At 48.5% G+C, this 19,675-nt stretch overlaps 1 protein-coding gene across 1 annotated transcript; it reads right to left on the reverse strand.

Moving 5' to 3' along the window:
* Positions 1 to 8,926: 8,926 nt before the first annotated feature.
* On the reverse strand, positions 8,927 to 19,487 carry MCM2 (minichromosome maintenance complex component 2; the record flags this gene model as incomplete). Its single annotated transcript, XM_079540597.1, has 16 exons — positions 8,927 to 9,037; positions 9,633 to 9,788; positions 10,757 to 10,939; positions 11,686 to 11,928; positions 12,049 to 12,161; positions 12,364 to 12,490; positions 12,739 to 12,989; positions 13,617 to 13,710; positions 14,814 to 15,005; positions 15,210 to 15,344; positions 15,830 to 16,037; positions 16,339 to 16,558; positions 17,558 to 17,821; positions 18,153 to 18,328; positions 18,864 to 19,051; positions 19,482 to 19,487. 16 exons carry the CDS (start codon positions 19,485 to 19,487, stop codon positions 8,927 to 8,929), a joined length of 2,667 nt encoding a protein of 888 aa, XP_079396723.1.
* Positions 19,488 to 19,675: the final 188 nt, after the last annotated feature.

Genomic DNA, 19,675 nt, shown 5'->3' on the forward strand with positions numbered 1-19,675 from the left:
TCACCACACAACGAGCGCCGGCGGCGCGGCTGCGTGCGCGGGCGGAGGTGACCGGCCCCCCCGCGGCGAGGGCGGGAGCGCTGCCGCCACAGGAGAGCCGAGCGACGAAGACCTGGTCCTGAGCGTGGAACGCGACAGCACTCCGAGCTGAAGGACCCGGAATCGCGTCGGCCCCTTTCCACCGGGCATCAAGCTCGTGTTTCCAAGCTTTCCCTCGCAGCAGTCATGAGGAGCCTTTTTTTTTTTTGGTTCCAAGATAGTTTCTCTCATCACGCAGCTCCAGGAGAGCAGGCAATGCCAAAATCCAACACCTCGTGCTCCATGGGAGGAGGAAGCCATATCCTCACCACATGCCGTCACACACACCGTGTTTGTCGCCTTCTTCAGCAAGGTGTGCAGGTGGCTCCTCACCTGCTCCTCAGCACACAGGGCAGAGGTGTGCAGCTGTCCTCTCGCCCATCGCCCATCTCGTGAGCTGTGGTGCGCCCCTTCAGCCCAAAACAACAGGTCTGGAGGCCGTCAGGATTTTAGATCTGAACATTCCTATCCCCCCAGATAAAGGCGTTTTTTGTTCTTTTCCCTGCAAGAACTGAATGCTCTTTGCTTGAGGATTGAATCTCCTGAAACCTGTTTTTTTTTTCGTGTCGTGAACATGATGGTTTTTCAGTCTTTCCACAGATGAAAGGTGCCTTGCCAAGGCCCACCACGGCCTCTCAATAGGATGAGGGGAATGGCCTCAAGTCACGGGTTCAGGTTGCACGTTAGAAAAGCTCCTCTGAGGGGGTAGTGAGGCACTGGCTGCCCAGGGGGGTGGTGGAGTCACCATCCTTGGTGACACCATACATTTCAAGAAATATGTATTTGTGGCACTGAGAGACGTGACTTAGGAGTGGTGGTGGGTGGGTGGTTGAACTTGATGTTCTTAGAGGTCTTTTCCAATCTTAATGATTCTGCGGTTCTAGTGAGCCGAAACAACCAGGCCCAGGCCTTTGGTACAATCAGTTACTGGCCTTCATAGCTCCTGCCAGACCATCACCACCCCTTGGGGCAATTAGCTACTTTTCTTTTTTGCTCTTTTTGGCCATTTTTTCCCCTCTATCACCCACCCCCCATGCAGCACTTAGCCCACAAGGGCAGGTGACGGGCTGGCAGCACCCGTTACCCAGCGCAGCAAGGCAAAGCCAGCAGGCATGAACCAAAGCACTCGCTTTTGGCTTCTTTTGGACCACATCCTCCAGCACTCTGAAAGTCCTTTTTATTCCAGAATCAATGCAGCCCCCAGCCCCCACCGAGCAGGAAATGCAGCAGGAACTTCTGAGCCGCCGCTTAGTCCTTTGCTGAGATAAAAACCCCTCAGTGCACTCAGGCTTTAGCCCATGCATGGCATTTAATGAATGCTCTTGTCATTTTTCACTTTTCTGCTGGTAATTTGGCTGTCTCAGCATGCAGGTGGCTTGCTTACTATGAGCAAGTCACTAAGAGCCTTTCAGATCTCCTGACCCTGCCACATCCAGCCCCCCAGTCTTAGAAACTGGATCCAGTGTCTCCAGCAGCCCAATGGCATCAAAGGAAGCGCTGAGACGCCCTCATGAATTACACGGCCTCGCATCAGGGGAAAGGGAGCCATGCAGGAACAGCACTGTGCTTCCTATGAGGCTCATGGTGCTCCTTGGTGCTGCATGGATTCATTTTGACCTTATATGTCAAGAAGAGGGGAATAAGGAAAGAGAAAATGTATCTTAGACAAGAAAATGAAATAAAATTAGTGGTAACATCAATCAACCAGCAAAGCACAGAACAGCCAGTAGGGATGGGCAACACCAGTGCTCTTTAGAAATGAACTTAAACACAGCACAGCCCATGTCTTCATTTTACACTGCCTCAAATAGGGATGGCTGGCTCAGCTCTCCCGAGGTATTGACAGCTTTATAGGCAACGGCTTGCCATTTCTCCTTTGATCTTCTCCAGCCCCCCTACCTGGGGTTTGTTCTCCAATGATGTTCAGAGCATTGGTAAAAGGGGTTTTGCAGTTGCACTAAATGCTTTTTATAGCTGCTTCAAAGCCATTGAGAAAAGTGATAGCAGGAGAAACTTCTCTAGGTATTACCATTATCTGTGCTTTTCTGTTCTCCTTCAAAATTGTTCAATTTCACAGTTACGTCTATTAGAGGGAATCAAAAAGGAAGTATGTATTTTAGGTTGGCAAAACTGGAAATCCTTCTGCTGTCTCTCCCTGTAAGTTACCGTAACAGCTTTTGCCTTCAGGAAATTCAACCAGCTTTCTGATTTCAATTTAAGGGTCACATTGTGTTCCATGATACTTGCAAACAAACGCTACCAAAGTAGAAGAACAAGGTGATAGCTAAGGGAAAGAATTTAGTGCCTAGAACTTGTTAATTAAAAATAAATTAAACACAAGTCTAATCTCAGTAGAAATAGAATTTGTTTTGAAGCTCCAGTTTAGGAAAAAAAAAGACAAAAGCAACACATTAATTTGAAATATGCTGTTAAGTAGTTTTATTCTCCTAAATACAGCAAAATTGAATTCACCTACAAAGATGAAAGTGATCTATTGCCCTTGCTCAGCAGAGAAAGAAAATAAGCAATAAGCAGAACAAATAAGCAGTCAGATGTTAAGTTCTTGCAGTGTTAGAAATGCAGGATGTCACTAGTACTAGGGAAAAGGTTTAACCCCACGTCGTTTGCCCTCTCACACTAGTCCATACAACAGAAAGGTATCTGTGGGCTTTATTACAACAGGTGAAGGAAAACAAGCTACTTTCAGACCTTGCCCAATTACTTTGCTGGCTTTTTGGGAAAGAGCCTCAAGTGACACAGCAGGTTTGTGGCACACCAAGTGGTTTAACCCCATCTGCTGTGAGGCTGAGCAGCTTTTTGGCACCACGTCCCACCTTGAGGGAAGGGCTTGAGACTCCCCTGCCTTCCTTTCTTAGGCATAAGGAAGGATTTAACCTCTCCCTTATTACAACGTGAATTTATTTCAGAGACTCTGGCAAGCTTTATATAAGCTTGTTTGCTGAGCTAGCTTTTTTAATGCTGGAATACTGAAACATTCTGACTGTACCAAGAAGGGCTAGGCATCCACTATTCTTATATAGCTCAGGCATGCAGCTGCTCTGTGGCTTCTGCTCTCATCCCAAATCACTCTGGGAAGGGCATATAACAAACACTTAAAGAGGAGAAACCTGGAGCAGTTGGTGCCTTCCTGGATGTGCTGTAATTAGAGGGAAATTGAATCTGCTCTACAGAGAGCACAGGAGTGGGACCAAGATTTTCTGTATCACTCTGAGCCTTTCTTCATACCTGCATCAGCTTCCTCCCCTTAGGGGATGCTGCTCACCTGGGACACAGTGCTGTTACCAGTCCTGCTTGCTTCCCATGCCCTGATACGATGTGGTGGTAAAGCAAGCATGAGTTGTGCTTTTTCTCCCAGTTTTCACACTCCCTCTGCTGCTTCCCCTCCCCGATGGTCCGCATTTCTCTCCTCACTAAAGCAGAGCCTATTGCTGCATTAATAGCCACGCGTTCTCCTGCAGCAGGCTCTGACAGCAAAGCTCAGCAGACTCCTAGAGGGCAGATGAAAACAAAGCTATACTGAATTTGATTAAGGGGCCAGAATAACCTTTAACAGAGCCACCTGAGGCAAGGTGACAGTCAGCTCTCCAGCTGAAAGCCAAAGCTAGTTTCCTCACATCACAGGGACAGAGCTCCCCACTCAAGAGGAAGAGCAACCCAATTTCATGACTGTTTTACAGCAAGCATGCAGAGGGATGGTCACAGCACTCAGCTGGCATGAGGGGTGACTATTGAGCACCCAGACAGGAAGGATGTGCTCTCTGGAGGCTGTTTCACATCATTTGAGCTGGGTTTCTGCATGACATTAAAAAAAAAAACAAAAAAAAAAAAAACAAAAAAAAAAAAAAAAAAAACACACCACCAAAAACCTCCTTATTCCTGCACTGAGCTTAGAAACTCAGTTCCTAAGCAGAGCTCTTGGAAAAGGTTGCAGAGAGATGGAAAAATCTGCAAAAATACAGAAAACTAGATATCATAAGAGTGAGCAAACCTTAGATTTGCTCAAGATTTTTGCAGGAACAGAAGTATAAACAGGCTAAAGCCCAGCAGAGATGAATAGTAATGTTTCTGCTCCCAGATGGAGCTTAAATAGAGCACTCGACCATGGTGAACCCAGGTGATGCTATTCAGGGTAACGAAGGCCTTCCAGTACTCTCAATGCCCAGACACTGCTGGCTTTTCTCCTGTACAGGAACCTGAGAGAACATTTAGAGGGAGTGTCAGACCCTCAGTGAACAAAGTGTCTTCTCTGGAAAAAGACCTGAATAGCTCATAGGTTATGCTTTTCATTGCTAAACTGGAAAGCTCAGTGTTTCTTTGAGAGACACTCCTGGTTCCTTAGCAGTTGGCTAAACTGGGATGCACTCAACTCCGGAGCAGAGGGAGCAGCCTGCATCCGAAGAGGGCTAAAATCTGTTGATGCTGAGAATAAACATGTACTGTCTTATGGGGACTGTGGGCACTCCTACAGCTGTGTTTCTGCATGGTTTGATAGGACTGAAGATCTTCAGCATCTTTTATGCAGAACTGTTATTTTCAAGTCCCCCTGAGCACCAGACAACCCAGAAGAGAAAGCTGGCAGCTTCCCCACGACCCACTCCTCCTTTACCTTTAGTGGGAAGTGCCTTGCGAGATGAGCAGAAAGAAGCACAGCCTGCTTCCAAGGAGCTTGTGCTCTAAAGATGCAATGCTCAGCAGCCCCTTGAGGCTCCCTAAAGACATTTAGTTATGGCTGAGGAGCGTGCTGGATGGCTGAAGTCATTGGCAGACCAGTACTCCATGATAATGGAGACATTAAATCAGTCATGGCAGCATGAACTGCATAATAGATGCAAAATACAGCAGAAGTCTGATCCAATTTTGGCTCTACGTTGTTTAGTGGTGAAGCATCTCAGGGGATGGAAAAGTACTAGGAAGTTTGGAGTGTGTTCCCCATGCAGCATGGCCCAAGAGGTAGCATTCTACTTGCTGTAACTAACTGTAGATGTAGAACTTCCATATACATATTCTCATACTGTTTCAATGGCTCTGCAATTGCATGCTGGAATTCACCTGATCAGTTCAGCTGCGGTCAACAAAGACAGAGGCATAAGCACACAAAATGGCCCTCCTGGTTCAACTGCAGCTGGTTGGTCTGCTCTAGGGCAAGGTAACGCTATCCAACACTGCCACTTCATCTTGAGCACTATTTTGCTGCAAAAGTTCTTCACAACCAGCTTCTAATCAGCTCTACATAAGCACACAGGAGATAGACAAACCAAGTTCCAGCCAATATCTGCTATGAGAGAAACTGAAATAATGCTGGTCCAGAAATGATGCACACACTATTTTTCCCAAGTGGCTATGGCATTAATTTGGGGAAAAAAACCACAATGTAGTGGAGGTAGAATTTTCTGTACTTGGAGGGCATCTGCCATTTGACAAACAGACTCACAGATGCTAGCACACAGGATGCAACCTGGGACCTGCAAATGTAGCATAGTTGTTTATGATCACAGTAAAGTCAGAACGTCCCAAGATTCTAAACCTTTTCAGTAAGCAGGAAAGGGCTTGCAATGAGGCAGCAGGATTTCCATCTCCCACACCCTAACAAGTTAGCTGGCTACCTGAAGGGCCCTGCAGATACAGTGTATGTATTTGTATATAGCACAGAACCACAGAACATCCTGAGTCTCAAGGGACCACAGGGATCAGGCTTACACTCCATCTAGGCAGAAAGCTCCATGCTGGGAGGGGGACAAACGGATTTGTCTGAGATGCAGAGCCATGCTGTTCTCTCAGGAGTATGCACACAGCATGTTCAAACTGAACTGGATCAGGATCTGGCCCATTGTGCCCTTTTCAAATCAAGATGTTCTTCCAAGCCTATCTGACTAGAAGGGATGCTGCCTGGCATCACAGAGCTCTGCCTGCCTTGCAGAGAGCAAGCCCATCACCTTTCTGTCTGTGCCCAGGAACAGACTGCTGTGGACCAACCTCACCTCCCCAAAACATTGCTTTTGCCCCAGGTGCTCAGAGGCAGTGCACAGCATTCAAATCTCAGCAGCGAGAAGTCAAGTGCTCAAGACTGACTAAATTCAGGGTTGTCTGGGGAGCAACTCATTGTTTCATGTGTGGCTTGGCTAGCTGATCTTCAGAGCCCTACAGCAAAATCCTCACTACACTCAGCTGGAACATGCCCCCTGGCAAGGCAGCCCCTGCTCAAAGCAGCATCTATTTTCACTCATCTACACCCCCATCCAGACCAGACACCTGATGCTGTCAACAGCCAAAATTTGCTCCAGGGAACCTGAAAAGCTCAGTGGCCGTGAGAGGAGGAACATGCCTTCAGACTGGCATTAACACTCCACTGAGCGGCTCATGTCAACATCGGCAAGGGCACAGCTGCAAAAATTCATTGCTCTGCTGGATGCTGGCAACACAAGGTGCAAAGGCATAACTGTCTCCATAGTGAGGATTCAAGATGAGGCAGTGAAGTGACAAACAAGTGACTCCAACAGTGGCATCCTTCTGTTGCCACAGATCACAACATGCACCAAGTGAGGTAGGGCAGAGGATGGGAGGCTGGGGTAGGTGAAATCAGGAGCTCCATTCTGTTCCCTGTATTGCTTCACAGGTTACAGTAACATGCTTGCCCACGTGTGCGCTGTCTGGGTCACTCCCTGCACAGCATTAAAGAAGCATTTTGTATTTATCCATGCAATACAAAAACTCTCTCTCCTTCCCCACTCAATCTTCATCCCGTGACACCAGTTCAGTTGTTTGACAAGCTTGTCGCACCCCCTATTACTGCTGGGTTTCCTATCTCAAGGCTAGCACTTGCCCAAAGAGCTGGGCATAGCTCGAAGTTGCTCTCCCCCAGGACTGCCTCTGTGCCTGGCCTCTGGCATTAGATAAGGTGCTAACAGAGCTGTGCCCAGAGCTCAGGAGCCACTGTGGCTCTCAGCAAGACCTTACTCCATGGCTCAGGCACACAGGAGCGCTGCTGTCCCCACAACAGATCTGACACACACTCACATTCAGAGAGCAAAGGGCAAGATCAGGCATGGAGAGCATGCCAGGAAAGTGACTCTGAAGGCTGCCTGCAGAAAGCCCTAGTAGACAGAGACCCAGTGGGAAGGGAAAAAGCCAGCCAAAACAGTTAAACAAATACACAGGAGGGAGCTGGCAGACAGAAAAGGCAACACACTGAGCCAGTTTCAGGCTGAGAGTCATGTGCTAGGCCCCCAGCAGGGTTCAAGCTCCTGAATAACAACCCGGCTGAGAGGGGACACACACACATATCACCATGACAAAACTCCACAATGCTGGCAGCTAGGGACATGTCTGCTTGGCCAACACAGAATTGCAGAAGGCAGTTTACAAATTCTCCTGAGCAAAGGCAGGAGGAGGCTGGAGATGCTGTACAGTCCCCACATCCAACCAGAAAAAGCACATTCACTTCAGTTAAGCCCTGGAGGAGTTTTACTGCTTCTCCTAGACTGGCAACCCCAAGTGCCAGCCAAGGGGGCAGATAAGTGCTGTTCTAGAACAGTCTCAAGGTGACAGTAACATTTAAGGGACAGAGTTCCACATAGGGATCAAAGCCCCAAGCTGGAGCTGGGTGGGAATGGCAGCACTCATGACAGCACTGCACACAATCATGTCTTGGTATCTACCCCCAAGGAGGACATGCAATACTTGAAACCACTTCAGGCAGGACTTATCTCCCTCTGTTTGCACAAGCAGAGCCCACTAACTTGAAGACCAAACATAGGATGTATGTACCCAGGCCATAAAACACCAGCAAACTGCTAAGCAGCTGGTGCAGTTTCAGGTTGTTCAGCTATGCTCTTCCTCCCCACCATAACTGCAGGAATTTAAAAATAAAAAGTGAAGGAAATACAAAAGTATTGGAAAACAAATTGTATTAAAATGCACACGGTAAGAAAATTGCATGTGAATTATCAGCCCAACTTGCCCTCCCTTAACATCTCCAGCTCAGGGCTTCTCTCTGTTGCTACTCTTCAAAGCAGCAATCTCCGTAAAAGGATATGAGGTGCTGTTCAGTTCAGGTGCCAGCACTTGAATAGAGCTGTAAATTCACATCAGCTGACAGCTGTGCAGAGCTATCACCCACTGAGTTGGGGAAGCCCCTTCCCTGAGGCTTCTGGACACTGCCCCTGCGTGTTTTGAAGACGCTTCCACTGCCTATTCAGGTCACCCCTAATATTAGAACTGGTCAAGTTTTATTTTATTTCTTACCTTCTTCTGCCCCCTTCCCTTTCACTTGCAGAAACCAAGCAGGTCAGCCCATGTGGGCACCTGGGGAAATGTCAAGTGTCAGGTGCAAAGGCCGAGAGCTGAGCAGCTGGCTTGTTCACAGAGAGTTGAAAGCAGTTTCAATTATCACCCAGCAGGCTGCAGAGTCACCAGAGATAGGAAAAAAGAATCCCTGAAGGTGCTTGCAATCCAAGGGGCACAGATAAGGCAGACAAATGCCTTTCAAATGCTCCTACTCACCCCCTCCTGCAGATGAGCTCTTAACAACTAGGGATAAATAATCAGCAAACATACCATCTATGTGGCCAGCAATTCTCTCCCTGTTGGGCTCAGCTACAAAACAGAACAGCAAACAAAACTGCTAAACAGAATTGGCTGGGCACTTAACTACTTAACTCTGTTCTATTTACAACATCTTCAGCAGCTCAGCAGTTCCTTAATCCATAAGGCACAAAGCAAGCAAGAGAACATGTAGCTTAGTCCCTCTGGACAGTGAGCTCTGTAGTGCAGCCAGGTGGCCAGAAGCACAAAGGGTTCATCTTGCACATGGTGGGCTCTGCTGCCAGCCTCAGAACTGCTGGACGATCAGCTTCCGCTTCACATCACGGCTGAATCTGTTCATCTTGAACACCTCGCTGTCATAGAAGGCAGAGAGGTTGTGGATGTTGATCTGCCGGGCCTGGGAAGCAAACAGAGCAGGGGGAGAGGTAAATGCTTATTCAGAAAAATAAGCACCATGTGGTTTTCCATAGCAGAGGGCACGCAAAATTTGTCAGTCAGCAATCTCTGCTCAGCAGGAACCAGAACTGCAGTACCAGGGGAGATTGCAGGTCAGGAGAATAGAGCATTGGCAGAGATCAGCTGAGTGAAGAGAGGATGCTGGCTCAGCATCTGCCTGCTCTCAGCTCGTCCTTTTACTTCCACTAGAGGAAAAGCATACTCATTAAACCTAGCTATTATCCCAGAGCTCCCAATCCTCATATATGAGAAGCAGTTTTGTAGGATCTCTGACAGAGTGTGGTCAAGATTTACCATGTCAACCTCAAAGCTTTATGGGAGTGCACAAGGACTGAGAAGGAAGAATATGGTACTCCCAGGCAAGACAGGAGTAGAGGCAAATGAAACAGTCCTGGTTCTGGGGTGAATTCAGTAACACCAGGTTTTCCTGGTACACTGACTTGGGAAGATACACACCATGAAAACACCTCAGTTTGAGGCTGCTAACACAAAGCAGGAACCAACCCTACAGAAGGCTTATTAGGATAAGCTCGTACCTTATCCACCAGATCCTTCTCCGGGACTTCTATGGTGTCTTGCTGGGCCCCGTAGCGGTTTCTCTGGTACATCACCTGCTCTGCAACCAGCTGCTTCAGGATGAACAGCAGCAGCTCATTGTTGTCTCGCTTGAAGGAAAGGTAGCGGGAGAATGTCTGGGAAGGAGAATGAGACAAACCAAGAGGGTCAGGAACCCAATGCCACACTGCAGGTCTCCTGTGCCTGAAACCAACCAAACCTTCTCCCACAGAGCACAAGGGGAACCAAATGACACCACTGTCACCTGCACTCTTAGTGTCTCCTATGGGATTTTAGACTTGCCAAGCTGCCACCTGCACATGGAGTAACAACACAGCCCTGTATTATCCAAGGCATTTCTGCCAGCTGCTGACACCCATACAAAATCTCTGGAGAGACCTCAGCAGCAGCCCTGAAGCCTCCCAGGGGCTAATAGGGCACCACTATGGAGGTTTGCTGCCCTTGAGGAAGGGTAGGGCAGTATCCCTTAGTCCAGACTGCCTTGTGCCCTGCAGACTCACACGTCTGACTGGCAATTTGCAGCAAAAGAGAGAGGCCACGAGTCGCCCAGACTGAGGGCAGGCACTCTGTGGATGGATGCCAGGCTGTGGCTGGCCAAGAGCTGTTCAGAGCCAGGTCCTGCCGCTCAAAGGGCAGCCTCTCACTGAACTGCAGTGTGAGCTGTACTGGTGTAATCCATCCCCTGAGAAGTTCTAGAAAAACTGCAGAGAGACTGCCACTGGCTGTGGCAGTAGTGGAAGCACTGGGCCAAAACAGGAGAAAAGGTGGCAAAATAAGAGAAACACAGCAGTGTTCTGGATGCAGAGGCTTGGGACACATCTGTTCTCACTGTTATCTCAGCCCTGACAGAACACCACTGCTATGAGAGCCTTTACATGCCCCACTACAGACTAGCAAAAGGCAGTTATGCAGCAGCACCTTCAGACTCACAGTTCTCCATTTGCACAGGCATGACACCTGTTTGTGCGGGACAGACCCCAACAGAGCCTGCAGGATCCTCTTCCAACAGCCAGGGCAAACAAGAGGGCTGCACCCCAACCCTGAGGGTCAGGGCAGAGCAGCTCTCAGCTCAGCCAGTACCCACCTTGCGCATGCTCCGCATGACACTGAACTTCTGCGTGTCGATGAAACTCTCCAGCATCACCCGGATGGCCATGTTGACATCATCCTCCACCACATAATCTCTCAAGTGCATACGGGCATGAGCCTCAGCCATCCGGATCATGGACTCAATGTGCCGCACTGTGATGGGGATGCTGCCAGTTGCCTAAGGAGGGAGAGGAAGGAGAAACCCCTTAGTGAAGGATAGAAGACACGGGGTGGTTTCTGTGTCGGGACCTGCTTGGCACTCCAGGAGATGGCACTTGGACCAGAAGACTGTGTAAAGCTAAGTAGGCTCTGCCATCTGCTGGCATATCCTGCACAGTGTGGTACAGACTCCAATACTTAACATTTTAATTTGGTAGAATACGAGGGAATGCTACATGAGATCCCTCTTTGACAGCACTTAATGCCTTTCCAGGAAACAGCAATCCTCAGTTACCTTCACCAAGCATTACATGGAGAAACAAAAATGTTAGAGAAAAACATTTCCCAAACTCACAAAGTCTGATCTCAAGAAAATTCCACACGATTGGAGAGGATGAAACCAGCCTGAGAAATCACAGATAAAAGAGGATACTTCTACAGAGAACAGCTCCTTATAACACAGCAAGAGCACATGGGTGAACGCAAACATTTCCTGTGGGCCTGCCAAAAGACTCTGCTCTGGCAGACCCCAGTATTTATGTCCAGTCCATCACACTATGTATTATCTACAAGCAAGACCCTGCATCTAATTGAAGAATCATCTGTTCAGCTAGCTACTGTAGAATCTACCTGTCTCTCATAAAAAAGCAGCACAGACTCTTGAGACATGAATAGCTAGAATGTGTCAACCTGTGCTGGAGCAGTCACAGGCCGATTTGCAGTCTGGATACACACTCACTCCCCTTCTTTCCTCAGTATTCTCACCATAGACTCTTTCCTCAGGTCACTGTACATCCGGGCCACCTTGTCCTGGTCCATCTGGTTGAGTTTGGGGTGGACCTTCTCTTTGGCATAGACGATGTACTTTCTCAGAACCTCCTGAGGAATGGGTTCCACCCCGTATGTATTGGGAAGAATAACCTCATCGGCATCTCCATTCACTGCCTCCTTACTACCTGGGTGGTGCTTGACATGGCTGCCAACAACAAACCGGGCAAGCATTTCGTCCTACAAGAGAGCAGTGTAATAACAGAACTGAAGACAGTCAGTAGACAGCAGAACTCTGTAAGCAGCTGCAGCTGAGCATCCTAACACCCCAGTGCAGACACACTGACAGCATGATTTTACCTGCACAGGGTCCACTGTGTCTCTCACCACACACAGGATATCGAATCGAGAGATGATGGGCTCTGTCAGGTCTACATTCTCTGAGAAAGTCAGCGATGGATCGTATCGACCACCTGGAGCAGAGACAAACCTCAACATCAGCCACAGGATTCAGGGCTGAAGCTTTGAGGTAAACATCAATCTCCTTCACAGAGAGACTTTACTGCTTGCTTGAATTGTGTTCCAGACTGGTGAGAAGGGAAGCTGCACTACAGCTCTCGAGACAACAGGACTGATGCTGGAGACATGAGTATTCCTGCAGCTCTCAGCACTTACCTATGGGATTAGCAGCAGCAATAACAGTGCAGCGAGCCTGTAAGGAGGTGACAATGCCTGCTTTGGAGATGGAAATACTTTGCTGTTCCATGGCTTCGTGTATGCTGGTCCTGTCCTGGTCGTTCATCTACAAGAAAGCAAAGATGATTCAGTTCAAGTCAACATTGCCCAGTGCACCAAGGGGAATTAGCTTGCACAGGGTGCTCTGAAGAGACAGCAAATTGTACCATGCAGCCCAGCAACGGCCTAAACAAACTGCAGGAAGCCCAGTCTGCTGGCCGATGGCACCCCAACTTATCTCATGTCCTCAGCACAGAGGTTACGGCCAACCCCTCCACAGCTCAGCCTTCCCAAAGAGATGCAGCTGGAACTCACCTTGTCAAATTCATCAATCAGGCAGACACCTCTGTCAGCCAGCACGAGGGCTCCTGCTTCCAAAGTCCACTCTTTGCTGACCGGGTGCCTCTGAACATAAGCTGTGAGGCCCACAGCAGAAGCACCCTGGCCAGTGGTGAAGATGGCCCTGCTGGACACCTTCTCTATGTACTTAAGAAACTGCGACTTCGCAGTACCAGGGTCTCCGCACAGAAGCACGTTGATGTCCCCGCGGACTTTGTGTTTGCCACCTACAACAGTAACGGGAGAGGCACACAGGCAGCTGAGTCCTCTGTGCACCACTCGATAGCAACCCTACCCTGAACACCACAAAGCTGAAGGGAAGGCAGAGTATGCAGAGAAACCACTGTACAGGAAAACTGAGGGAAAGATCAGATATAGCCACTGTCATATTTTGTTATGGTTTAGAACACTGAGAAGAACCAAAAGTACTGAAGGATCAAATACAGCAGTGCATAAGAACTGGGAACAAAGCAGAGCTTTTTCCTTTCCACTGCAATTGCAGCTTTTTATATTGAGTGTAAAAAAAGCATTTCTAACCCTGCTGAATGCATTCTTTTAAGATGACAACAAATCAGGACACCAACAGATTGAACCTTTAAAGGAGCATCAAATATGACTTCCTAGAGGAAGAGGGATAAAAACATGCCTAGGCTTGCAGCAGGAGCTGTTTTCAGTCTTAGCATTTCTACTCTCACATCAATTTTTGGTGTGATAGAACAGCCCCTTCAGTCAGATTTCCTCAGTCTGTCCACTTGCCTGTCACCAAGACACACAGACAACTCTGACCACTCACTGCAACAGCACCGACAAACCCAGATCCGTTGCATCAGCCCTGCACAACACATTACACTCACCTGGGTTTTTGGGCTCTCCACCAAATAAGGCTAAAGCCAAACCCCTCTTGATATCTTCATGTCCATAAATAGATGGGGCAATGCTGGCAAAAATCTGAAGGGAAATGCAGAGAGTTATCTAGGGAGTAACGTTTCCCTGTCTGGGCAGAAAGGGGTTTGAAAAACAGCTTGGATTTATCCATGGTTGCCAATACTATAGAGCTGTCTTTAAAGAGTCTTATTGTCTCTGCTGAGGAAGATTTTTCAAAAGTAACCATCAACCCAGAGTCACAAAGTTGTTTAAAAGGAAAAAAAAAAAAAAGCCATTGGATCACAGGAGACTGTATAGTTTGGTGCTAGAAGCAGCAGCCACAGCCTCTAGATTCCAGCTGCACACCACAGTGGCTGTTATCACCTACTGCAAAGCTGGAGACCTTGATTCAGTTTGAGACCTACTCACTGCACGTGATAGTCACTGGATGGGCTGTGTTACACATGAATCATGGTCAAATAAGATGAACAATAGGCTTATTTTCTCATGGGTATTCTGAAAATAGCCTGACACAAGAGACTACTGATTTTAAAACAGCTCTGACTTAAAAGGAGCTACTCTACGCACCATAAACAACAGAGCCAATATTAAAAACTATGCAACCAAGGCAACAGAGTGAAGTCTCAACATTGGAGAGTTTAAACTCAACTCAAGTGAGGTTTAATATGCACCAGTCCAGGAGCCTTCTTTAAAGTACCGTATTCAGATCTCAGCATGTGGAGACAGACAAAGCTAAGACCTCCAGCATGGTTTAGCTAGGTAATAACATCCAAGAGGATCAATTCTGCAAGCACTGGCCCTCAGAGTACCTCCTCACAATTTGCTTTCAGGATATAGCAAGAGAAACTAATGATCAAATACAAGCAGTGCCTGAGCAACTCTCACACGTCTTCCAGCCCTGTGGCTACGTGGAGCCCCAGAGAAAGAAGGGGAGAAACAGAACATTTGATCTCCAGAAGGGCAAGGAAAGTGTCATATTTGCATCTCTCATGGTAACTCATGCTAATCAACAGCTGAGAGATGACCAGAAGAGCACCCAGGGAACTGAGATTTCTGAAAGTCCCTCCACCCAGTGTTTAGCTAGCTGACATCTCACATCACTTTCTGATCCAGCTGCCAGATGATGGCTGGCTCTCAGCAGAAGGGTGTATTAGTGACAGACCCACCTTCTCCCCAATTTGCTCATCCTTGGACAGAGCCACAAGCATTTTCACATCCTCATCAGTCAGCTCCCCGACAGCCAGCTTGTTGTCCTTCTTGGCAATGTGGTTGGCCAGGATCACAGTCGCAAACACTGGGAACCCGTTGGCAGTGTTCAGGGAGCCATCATAGTTGTTGTGATAGATCCCTGTGAGCTCCTGGGAAGCAGGAGATGGTCTGTCAGTGCATGCACAGCCTCAAACAGCCCCCTCTTTCCATTTTAAGATATCAGTCTTGTAAACAGTTGCCCAAATGCATCTGAAGACAATCTTCCTTCCTTCTCCTCTGATAGAATTACTGACGTCCACCTTGATGTTATTGTCAGAGTTTACAAATGCTCTGTGCTCACTCCATGTACTTACAATCTCATCCCCTGGCTTGCAGCTGTCAACCAGATCAGCAAGGAGAATGGCATCCTTGGAGCGGGGCAGCCTGCCAGCAGCTACCTTCCCAGGGCTCTCCTGGATTTTGATGCGCTGATAGTTCTGATAGACTGTCTGCAGTAGGAAAATAAAAGTTAACCAGCATTTCTGGATGGCATTGGCACTATCACTCTTAAAAGGCACCTTACTGGAAAAAAGTCTACTCAAAGATTTACGTTATTTTAGCTAGAAAACTACAGGAGGATGGAGGTTGACAGGAGCAATTCCAGACTGTGATAGACAGCAATGATGACAAATCTATTTTCCATATCTGATCAGAGCTTCAGCTTCTGTGGTGTTTGTCCAACCTGGATCAGTGCCTGGGAGAAAGACGTTCCACTCACAATAGTTAAAAACACCAAAGCAATGAATAAAAGCCAGATGCTCCACATCAGGGATTTTGCTACAGTCTTCTAGTTTCCTTAGTTGGTAGATCTGACTGAAATGCTGACCTAACTAGGAAAGGAGGACAGCTGGACAGCTTCTGTCCAGCCTGGGCAGGACCAGCAGCCTGCTACATTTGTGTAATTAAGCAGCTCCCAGACACCCACATCTCTTACCTCTTCCATGTTGATTTCAAAGGGACCAAGAGATTGACACTCTGGGCAGGAACCGGGTTTCACCTCCTGGTTCTGGGACTGGAAAAAGGGTCCCAAGATGAATCTGCACTTGGTGCAGTTGTACTTGACCATGCTCAGCTGAGGCAGGACCCCTGTGCAACTTGTCACCACTCCGCTGGTTCGGATCAACTGGTTCAAGTGTAGCTGCCTGAAGAAAGAGAGATACTGGATGTCTGCAGGGCACAGAAAGAACACCACCCTGCAGACATTTCTGCTTGGAGGCACATCTACCATAGGCCTTCTGAAAAACAATTACTGGTAGGAAGATCAAGGTTTGTGTTTTCCCTTAGGGGACATTGGAAGTTCATCCTTAATCAGACTCTTTTTCTGTTATAAGTTTAGCAGTTCTGTTGGGTTTATCTGGAACTGTAGCTTAGACTAGTTCTCTCCTTAGCACCCCAAAGCCTTCTGTAGGTCCTACAGCCACTGCTGGTAGTTCTGCTGCTTACCTGAGCGACCGCAACTCTTCCACCAGAGGGAGGTGGGAGATACGAACATGGATCTCTTGAGCAATACGATCGTACTTGGGGTACATGGCCAACACCACTTCCTTGGCTGCTTCATCAAAGATCTTCAGCATTTCTGCTGGGGCCTCAGGTAGAAAGTAGGCAAGGACATGTTCCTGGGCAGCCAGATCCTCATAGTTCACCACTAGACTCTCTCTGTTCTCTTAAGAAAAAGAAGGGGAGCATTTCATTTTCAACCTGCTCACTTCTCAAGCAGCCTGTAAAGGTATCCAGAACACACAAGCTGGTTTCCTGCAAGCTGCAGCTTGTAGGTGTCTGCACCTCTCTTGAGAAACGTGGAGGTCACCAACTTAAAAACAGCTGGAGGAGTCCATTAAAGTTATTTTTCTAACTATTTTTTTCCATCAATACTCATTCTGATTATTTCTCTCCAGTTCTGTAGGTATTTCTCAGGCTCAGTGTTCCTGAGTCTTGAAAGCCTCAGCCCAACAAACTACTCTCATACAGACTCCAGGAAACAGAATTTAATAGCAGTGCTAATAGCCAGCACTGAATGGCTGGCAAAAATATTCTGCCTCTGCTGTTCCTGAGGAGGAGGAAGACAAATGCCTTTATTTTCTAACTGTGTAACACCAACCAGGATCCAGTACTCAATCTTCTGACTCAGCGTAAGTAAGAAATATGAACAACTGCAGTTACAGAAGTTGTTCTTAAATGTAACAATTCCAGTTTTTAAAAATTTTCACTGATGGTTTCTGTCAATGACTGCTTCTGTCAGTGAGTAGTCAAACACAGTGCTGCAACACAGACATGATCCTCAAAGTCACGCTGTATATTTGTGGCCCCTCACTGGACAACCCAGTTTTCAGTGTGAGAAAGTAACTGTCACAGACAGCAAGTAATTGTTGTCTCTTTCAGACCACAAGCTCGCAGCCCACTGTCTGCTGCTACTTTTTGCCAGCATTTCTAGGATATGAATATTAATGAGTAGCAGACATGAGGGGCCTTCTAATTAGTCAGACAGAATCAAAGAAGGCAGTCATGATGTTTCCACTGTTCATTTATCTCCGCTAGCATCAGTTTCTTGATGTGCTAACTTGGTGTCTGGGACAAACAGGACAGGCAGAAAGAAATCCACCTGTTGGCTGAATCACTGCAAAGTACCACAGTCCACATAAAGAGGGTTATCACCCCGCTGTACCTTTGCACATGTCGCTGATCCTCTCCTTGAAGACGTTGTGCCCATGGTCATCCACATGGGTCTTCAAGAAGTTCTTGAAGCGGTGGTAGATCTCAAGCCGGGGAGCCGCCATGGAAACCCACTCCCTCACTGAATGCCCTTTCATGTCTTCCAGATTTTCGATGCTCTCGATCATGTCTTCATCCTCCTCCTCTATGCCATCAGCAGCCCGTTCTGCCAGCCGCCTCTTCCGTGAAGGACGGTCTTCATCTTCATCATCGCTGTCTATGGATTGGGAAGACAAATCGGTCAGAGTTGAGTTTCCCATTCTTCCTCTTTGGAATGGTCATGGATGAACTGCAACGGGCTGAGGAAGCAAAGAGGCTGGCACTTACAAACCAAAAACTACCCCAGGCCCAGCCAAACTCCAGTTCAGCTCCAGCCTAATTTCTGCACCTTCCACGATAGCTGAAGTCTTTAAAGGGGAAGATTTGTAATCAACAGCACTCAAACATGTCCATTAACATACCAAGGAAGCAAGTCCAAACAACATACTTCTAAGTGCATCAAAGGCCCTCTCCCCCAGCCCACAGAAGCCTCTGTCATCTCCACCTACCATAGAGCAGCCCCCTCCTCATGCGGCCCATGCCCTGCTCCAGCTCACGGTCCCGCTGCCTCATCACTCTCTCTGCAGCTTCCCGCTGGCTGGCAGTCAGCTCCTCCACATCTTCATCATCCAAGGCCAGGCCCTCTGCCTCGTAGACATCCAGCTCTGGAATGGGCCGGTAGTCCCTAGGGCACACACGTAGCATTGAAACAAACTCCAGGCATTTATCCAGCTTCCCTTGGCTATCAGTGAGTCAGGACAGATGATCTGCATCAGACGGAGCCCACGGGACAGGAAGGAGCAAGGGAGAGATGCCCTGCAGTATGAAAGGCTCCAACACCAGGATTACCAATGCCAGCACTCAAGTCTCTATATTGTACAGTTCCCTGGCTAGTTGGCAGGTCTGGCTGAGTAGCAAAGCATTAACATTCATGGTTGCAAGAGCAAGGAGCTGGGCTCGACGCGCATCCTATACCTCAAGATCCAGGTTTATTGTCCCTAAGATCACAACAGCACTTTGCTCCTGGTTTGCGATGTGTTCTGTGCTTCCAGAACTTTACACCATCACACCCTGACTCTTCTTTCCTTACCACCCAGCAGCACTTCAGACCCTTCATTAGGCTACCAGCACCCACTGCTGGTCCGCACTGAGAATCCCAATAACAAAACCCCACCTACAAACGCAACTCCCCAGATGCTAGCTCTCAACGGCCTCCTTACCTCTCCATCCCCTCTCCGATGAGCTCTTCTCCTTCTTCCTCCTCTTCGGGGAGCCCTTCGGTGCCCAGGAGCCCTTCGGACTCATCCTCGAAGGGGGGCAGGTCCCTGCCGGGGCTGGACGTGAAGGCATCGCCGCGGCGGGAGCTGCGCACGGGGCTGGTGACCGCCGCCTGCGATTCGGAGGAGTCCTGCAAGGAGGGGGGGGCGGGTGAGGGCGGCTGGGGAGCGGGGCTGCCTCCTCCCCGCCACCGGGCCAAGGGGGCTTGGAGCTTCCGGAGGGCCGAAGGGGAATGCTGCTCAGCAATGAGTCCCGCTTTCCGAAAGGGGAAAAATTAAAATCGTGAATGTTCCCCACAAACTGCAACGGAAAGACCTGAGAACCAGGTCCGCCGAGCCCGGAACAAAGGAGAAGGTCTCTGAACCGCCCCTATGCTCCCTTCTCCGATACAGGGCCACCGGGAGACTTCTCAAGACAACCGGCAACCCCCGCGCCCCCCGGAATGAATGAATAAATACAAAGGAAAAAATCAACAAACGTCTCCCAGGACAAGGAGGAATCGAGCTTTGCGTCCCGACCCCGCCCGCCCTTTCTCCCCAAGCCCCGTTCCGGCCGCTCACCGCCATCGCTGCTTCCTACCCCGCCGGATTCCGCGCGAAAATGCACCACGTGGTCGGCAAAAGCGCGCGAAACCTCATGAATAATGAATATATCTGCCGCTTGTCCCGCCCACCTCGTGAATATGCATGACCAAATTTCCTCCTGCTCGACTAAACCCGCGCTTGGCCGCGGGCAGCGGGGCGAGATCGGGCAA

The sequence above is a fragment of the Tetrao urogallus genome (assembly GCF_951394365.1).
Source record: "Tetrao urogallus genome assembly, chromosome: 10".
NCBI lineage: Eukaryota > Metazoa > Chordata > Aves > Galliformes > Phasianidae > Tetrao > Tetrao urogallus.